General features: G+C 39.3%; 1 protein-coding gene across 1 annotated transcript; it reads right to left on the bottom strand.

Moving 5' to 3' along the window:
• Positions 1 to 1,832: 1,832 nt before the first annotated feature.
• On the bottom strand, positions 1,833 to 7,303 carry LOC139725647 (uncharacterized). Its single transcript, XM_071636742.1, has 3 exons — positions 6,643 to 7,303; positions 5,018 to 6,014; positions 1,833 to 1,992 (listed from the first exon to the last, which is right to left on the bottom strand). The coding sequence occupies exons 1-3, from the start codon at positions 7,301 to 7,303 to the stop codon at positions 1,833 to 1,835; spliced, it is 1,818 nt and encodes a 605-aa protein (XP_071492843.1).
• Positions 7,304 to 7,919: the final 616 nt, after the last annotated feature.

The raw sequence follows: 7,919 nt of genomic DNA, 5'->3' as shown, positions 1-7,919 counted from the left end.
ATCAGACGTTACATTATGATATTTAAGTTGTAAAGTATCGCGACTATCATGTCGTTTATTTGTTAATTTTGTTTAAGAATGTGTTGCACAAATTTAAATTTTTTTCGGTTTCGTTAAAGTTCAGCATTTTGAATAAACAAGAACAAGAACAACAACAGAAGTCGCACACTAGTACATAGATTTAAACAAAATGGCGAAATGACAAAATGGCGAAAATGACGAAACGGCGAAACGGCGAGTTGACGAATATGAGTACAATTATTCTTGCCTTTAGAGGACCACGATTGAATTTTACTCTTATAATCGTCCATACACGCATACTCTACACAGCTACGCAAGGAGAAATAAATACACATTTAGTCTTTCGGTATCATACACACTTAAAGGCTTTAAAAAAAAAAAGTTAGTACAAACTATTTACACATTGAATAGTAGAAATGTTGAAATGAAGAATATTGATAAATAAGTAACATATTACGATGTCAATATTAATTTTGTCACAAAATACAACTTAGAGAACCGTTAATCAAGAAAATGAACATTCGCTGACCATATGGCGTATATATTCGCTATAGTGTATACAACCGTCGAAGCTATGTATACTGTAGCTAAAGAACCTCCAAGGGAAAAGAAATACGCAAAACATAGTCATGAAATGGTAACACAAAAATATTAGTCTGGTTTTGCGCAGCATTATCGACTATTAGAAGAGAGACCCTGACCATGAACCGACAAACAGATTTCACCTGTTGAGACTCGTCTGCATGAGTCATAACTCTTACGTAAGAATGACCGATTGCGGAATTCCCCAGTCTAATGACGTCATTGTTAATTTAAGTATCGCTGGCGGGTGATTAGCAATAGCTTGTGCTATGCGGGCATAATATTCTTTGACAAAGAATGTGTAGTGAATTAAGTATGTGCAGTAGACCAAAAGTCAGAAACAATCGCGTTCAACGGACTTGTTTTGTTTTGTATTGTTTTTCATCTTGTCATTTTCTAGTTTTGTTCTGTTGTTGTTGTTGTTTTCGCTGTTGAGACTGTGATTCTGCACGTAATTTAGTGCTGTGGAATAAAACGATATTTCATCACATCGAATGGAAAGCAAACGACAAAAGCGATTGATATCCTACAGAAACATCCAAAAATTTTAAGGTATACTCGTTCAAGTTTAAATATAAACTCATAACATTTGCCCACTTTCCGTCAAGGACTTTCAGTGAACACAATGTCAAATGAAGTATAATCCATTGTGTTCAATCGAAATGAGGTTTAACACAGTCTTCTTTTACAATGGAATCACCTTTTTCGTATTTTTAAAGCTAAATATACCCCCTCTGTTTCCACGTCTATATAGCATGATAGAAATTACAATGGACGTACTTACGTATTTTGAAATATCCCAATGATAATCTGTAACATTGCGTAGAAATAAAAGAACAGTAAAAGCAATTCTCATTTCAGAATTATATTCTACATAATTCAAATCAAATTGTTATACATGACCAAATGACTATACACAAAATAGGAAGTGTTCGTTAACACGATGATACGGACACGAATAGGAGTCACGAAATGGCGTAACATATACATGTATACAGATATACTAGTCTGGTTTTGCGCATCAGCATCGAGTAGATCAGAAGCGAGGCCGTGACTGTGAACCGACAAACAGATTTCACCTTTTGGGACTTGTCTCTACGAGTCATGTCTCTTGCGTAATACGAACGCACAATGGCGAAATGCCCTGGTCCAATGACGTCATTGTTAATTTAAGTGTAATTGGCGGGTGATTTAAATGAGCGCAATTGGACTTCGAGCTCAGTCAGGCGCTAATCTTTTACGGCGTACACAATAAACCACCTCTCGTCTCTCGTCTTAGCGAGACTCTCCAGACTTGATTCGTCGCACACGGGAAAATTGTTCCTCGCTTGCAATTGTCCGACTTTGTACAATGAAGGCATCTGTATCATTTTCTTTTCTCTCGTTAGACTACCGGGTGGAAAACGTATGAATGGAAAATAATTGTATGCAATGACTGATGATACTGCGTGTTTTTTTTACTCAGATATCTAAATACGTCGTGGAGATGTTGTCATCCAAGATTTTACGCTTTGGATAGAAATAAGTGAAGGCATTTCTTGTTTGCGAGTATGTAGAGACACCATTGTTCACAACACGAAATCCTAAATTGGTTCCACCGCCCGACACTCTTGAATGGAGAACCTCTAGGTAAGTGTTTTTGTTGATGTCATTTTGTCTCTTACTGACGCCTTTGCAACTGAATTTGTCTGTTGGGCCAAAACAGTAGTAAGTCTTGCTACAAAGAGCAACTATTCCGTCACCCTCCCATTCCACTTTGAACAAACCCGGAGTTCGTTTATCATACATAGCATTTTCCACACAGTCATTTCGAGGAAACCAGTTGCCTTTGTCTTCTTCGTATTGCTCTTTCATGTTCGGTTTTATCACATCCTCAAAATCTTTCGAAGAGATGGCGATATACGCAGAATCCGTATCCATTTCACACATCTGAAAATCAGAAGGATCAACATACTTCACGAGGAAATCATAATAAAACTGCAACATTCGAAGTTTTGCCATTTGGTACACGGCGTGTCCAATTTGAACCGGAAGATCCATTTTGATTTTTTGTTTGGCCATGTCCACTTCATAGCAGTCTTTTCCGATAGGATTGAGATCCCGAAACAGAGTGCTATTGACTTGTTTTTGTGCCTTATTTTCATCGCACACATTCACATTGCGATGTTTTTCCTTGTTTGTAATTGTCTTCCCGTAGGAGGAGTTTCCGATCAGCTTCATTGTATCAGCAATGATGCTCTTGCACGGATCGCTATCCCCCGCACGACGTGCGTCTGACACAGCTTCCCCAAATGTTTTAAAGCAAGCATTTGGTTTGTATTCTACAAATTGTGAGATGTTGGTAACAATGAGACCGTGTTCAAGGTACCAACGAAGAAGAGGGGTATACAACAAAATGTTCTTCCCGAACATACTTCCAATGAGGCTACGTCGAGGTGTCTGCATAATGCCATGGTTTTCTGCGTAGTTCCGCATTACATCTCCGATATCCTCCCGCGATATGTTTGTATTCTTAAAGATAGGGCACATCTCTGAGAAATAGTCTTTAAACTTGTCTGGCACGTGTATGTCGCATACAACAAACCCAAAGAGGTGTCCTTCCTGTATAGCGGAGAGAAGTTGTGCTTGTGACGCTCCATGGCGAAGCTTGGTTTGGGGAAAATGTTCTGAGAGAAACGCACTGAGAGTAGAGTCGTGCTTGCGCATATCTCGATATTCACATTCCCAAATGGAAATGTACTGATATCCCATTTGTTGAATGTATTTCTTTTTCTCCTCAGTCTTTTGACGTAATTCTTCCATAGGTTTCCCCAGTCTTTTGTTTAGTGTTTCCCCTTTGGTCAGATGACAAGAATGCCCGTGGAAATAGCACCCATTGAATTCAAAGACCTGATTAGTCTCCGCGCAGAAGCCATCTACGGGGAATTGGAGAGGGCCGATTCTTTTTTCGGAGTGATTGCCATTGTGTCGGATTTTAATGTCTCTTCTAAAACTTTCATACTGGAGCCATTCTTGCGCAATAGGATGTCTGCTCTCCGGTTTGAAATTGTTTTCCGCTCTTCGTCTCACATAGTGTCCAGTAGGCATGTCCTGCATGATTGCCCATAGATACAGAGCGTCAAAGCCAACCACTTTCTGACACGTTTTAACTCCCCGAATCTTCGTCACGTTCTTTTCATGATGGCGGTGAAAAATAATCGATGGACCCCCGACTAAATTTTCGCGAAAAGTGTAGAATAGGTCTTTATCCTTCTCTGAGAACAAACCGAAATGTGCGTCGGGACTACATTTCATCAGATATTTCATGGTAAGTCCCGGAACAGAAATCCCGTCCTTAAATAAATCAATACCTCTATGCTCGTAGAAAGCACGCATCTTTTCTACATCCTCAATGAATGGGGTTACATCGCGATTATTATACCAGACGAGGTAGTCACGGAAAGTGGACATCTGGTTGTCTTTCCACTCGCGCTGACATTGCTTGTATTGTTCAGGGGTCAATGCAGTGCGATGAAGGGTGTCATTAAATGCTTCTATGGGTGGAAGTTGTGGTTCATTCAACTTAGCGAGAGAGTCTACCCATTCGTACGGAAAATACCCCTTTGTTTCCTTGCATCCATAGGCCTTCATGAATGAAGCTAAAGAGAATCCTGGGGCAAGAAAGTTCAAAATGTCGACGAATTGTAGGTGCTGAGTTTTGATAGCCATGTGATTGTGGTTTCTCTTTACTAGGTAGTTGATAGGATCCTTTTCGAGAAGGGTTGGGTATAGAAACTCCTTGATGACATTAATGTCGTATTTACCCGAGTTAAATCCGACAACTGGCAACTCTTGTAAATAGTTTAAGAATTTTTGTCGCAGTCTCGTTAAGTATTTGGGTACAGGAGATATTTCCCCATCAGTCAAGAATCTACTTCGTATCTCCTCAGCTTTGACGTCAATCTTGTCCAGGACGTCTTGATAAAGTGGTTCCAGAAGTTGGAAAGATCGTTGGCTGACTTCTAGTAAGTACGCCACCATAGTGTCGATTAATGTCTGGGGATTTCCATCCGACACCATGCAATAAGCCTCGTTGTAACCTGGTACATTTGAGTTCACGCTAACACTCAAAGGTATGTGTCGAGATGTATATTGTAGGCTACCATCAGATTTGCATTCACTTTCATTAGATTTTTCAAGATAGCTCTCAATGTCAAATGTAGCAAAATATGGGAAAAATCTCCTACTTCCCTCTACGAAAATTCCCTCAGCCTCTAGTTCCTCCCATATTGTGGCTGAGTTGTGAAATGTTGCAAGCCCCTTAGGAAAAACGTGTTTGGTGGCTGTTGCGCTGCAGAGTTTTTCATGTCGGTGAAGTGATTTTCGAGATTTCCACAATTTGTTGCATTCTCTACATTGATAGTTACGGCAATACCTCTCGATGTCAATGATATAACTGAAGTGACTGTCGTGAAGATTAACGTACAGTGTCTCGGCAAACTTATCCAGACCTCGACGAATGAGTGTAGCAGCCACTGTCTGTTCACTGCTGAATAAATCTTTTTCAGTTTCAGTCGAACTAACAGTAGGGGTACAGACATCGTTGACTTCCTTTCCACAATCTCCACCTATTGATTCATCACCTACAGGCACTAACTGATAAACAATTATATTAATTTGAAAGAATTCTTCGACGTCACTCAGTTCGCTGAGTTTAACACCTGGGAATTTGTTTATTTCTTCATTTGGTTTGTAACTCTTTAACAATTCTTTCGTTGTTGTTTCCAGACATTTTGAACTGCAACCACGAAGAAGAGCAATACATCGAAAGAGGCACAAATTGTCGTCGTACGTTTTACCAGTCATTCGGTTCTTGACCAATGATACGATCGCTTTGTTATCTAGCACGTACAGTGGGAGCTCCATTCCCCTACCGATGGGATGATCAATGAGGGAAAATACGTAGAATGTGACGTTCGTGATATGTTGAACCACCCATTTGGAATTTGGGCGCAGGGACCTGGCATATTCAAGAACATCTTCGTGAATGAATGTGTTAATGAAACCTTCAAACGAAGCGTGATTTGTGATAACGTATGGTTCGTTGAAAATCTTTGTGTTTCTACTCGCGTAATAGTACCTACACTCTTCCGTTTCGTTGTTAAACAAAACAAATCCATACGAAGCGTTAATTTTAAAGGCAGTGGACTGTAGTTCAAACACTTTTCGAGCCTTTTCTTTCAAGATGGTGTTGTCGAGTGATTGGAGGTGAAAATTGTACCATCTATGTACTCGTCCTTGTGATTGCCTGTCCTTGATATTGTACCAGTGTTCCTTGTACATTCTGGCGACACATCCCTCCGGGTCCACGTGCGGGGGCAGCTTGATATCTGTACTGAGGTCGGACTGTTGGTCAGACTGAGGGCACCGTGCTAGAAACAAACGAACAAACAATGGTCTTAATTTGACATTCATCATTATAACATTCAAATGAAAACTACTTACAATCAATTGATAATCTAATTACAAAAAAAAATACGCATTTATTATTCAGTCATTTTATTTTATTTCATTTCCGATCGATGAAAGTATACAATATGACAATTGCATATAAACGAAATAAAGTACAACGTGACTTTTACATCTCAGAATGAGATTTAAATGCATGTCATTTGTTTACAATGAGACAATAATAATGATAATGATAATAATAATTATTTCTTATTGAGCGCTTCTACAGGAAAATAATAATGATAGAAGAAAATGATAATACTAGATGAAGAAATGCATGGACAAAAATATAACTGAATAGATCATGACAAATAAAGAGTCGGAAATGGAGGCGACTGCTAAAAAGATGTCCCCTCCAATTTAAGTTATCTATTCACTTGTTAAACAGGATGAGGGAGAGAGAGAGAGAGAGAGAGTTCTCGAGAGTGCATCATTAACGGAGATAAAGGTAATTTCATTGATAAACACTAAATCTTTACTGAAACCTTAAATATGAGATAATGAAGAATTAATTCAAGCAGAAAATTCAAATAAGAATACAGTACTTACGCTTCTTTCGCCTTGTTGACTGATTCTCTCGTGGAGACTTCCGCTTACACGTTGGTGTTAATGAAGATTGTTTCCCATGACTTTTAATGTGTTTCACAAATTTTTTGCATTCATTGTATACTCGTCCGCAAGTGTGACAGAGATAAGTTTCTTTTGGATAATGAGTTTTCTTATGATCTTCGAGATCTCTGATCGTGGTAAAATGTGCATTACATTCTGAACAAACCAATCGTTGACTTTCCTCATCCGAATGACATTTGGAAAGATGTTGTGTCTTCTCATGTCGTCTTAAACTGTCGGGTCGACCAAACGCCTTCCCACACGTATTGCAAACATACAAAACTCGCTGATCCTGATGAAATGTGCGATGATGACGGGTTAAGTTTCTCCTCACTGAAAACTCTGCATTACACGTTAGGCAAATGTATTTCCTAGCTCCGGCCGTCGTTTTATCCTCCTGTCCTTGGATATTTTGATGATGGTGCCGGGATTTCTCATGGCGCTTCAAGCTGTCGATTCGTTTGAAAGTCTGACCACACACCTTACATGCGTGTAATACTTGCTGATCCTGATGATGTATGCGATGATGACGCCTGAGATTTCTCCTAGCTGAAAACTTTGCGCTGCACAGCTCACAGGTATATTTTATCGAACTTTCCATCTTAACTCCAAAAGATAGTATACATGGGTAGGCCTAACTTGAAAGTCTGGAGAGTCTCGCTATTAAAGACGAGAGACGAGAGGTGGTTTATTGTGTACGCCGTAAAAGATTAGCGCCTGACTGAGCTCGAAGTCCAATTGCGCTCATTTAAATCACCCGCCAATTACACTTAAATTAACAATGACGTCATTGGACCAGGGCATTTCGCCATTGTGCGTTCGTATTACGCAAGAGACATGACTCGTAGAGACAAGTCCCAAAAGGTGAAATCTGTTTGTCGGTTCACAGTCACGGCCTCGCTTCTGATCTACTCGATGCTGATGCGCAAAACCAGACTAGTATATCTGTATACATGTATATGTTACGCCATTTCGTGACTCCTATTCGTGTCCGTATCATCGTGTTAACGAACACTTCCTATTTTGTGTATAGTCATTTGGTCATGTATAACAATTTGATTTGAATTATGTAGAATATAATTCTGAAATGAGAATTGCTTTTACTGTTCTTTTATTTCTACGCAATGTTACAGATTATCATTGGGATATTTCAAAATACGTAAGTACGTACATTGTAATTTCTATCATGCTATATAGACGTGGAAACAGAGGGGGTA

Source organism: Diadema antillarum, unplaced genomic scaffold, assembly GCF_040938485.1.
Source record: "Diadema antillarum isolate AM-2024a unplaced genomic scaffold, OU_Dant_1.0 scf00000017, whole genome shotgun sequence".
NCBI classification, from domain to species: Eukaryota; Metazoa; Echinodermata; class Echinoidea; order Diadematoida; family Diadematidae; genus Diadema; species Diadema antillarum.
This window is presented reverse-complemented; position numbering and strand designations above follow the sequence as displayed.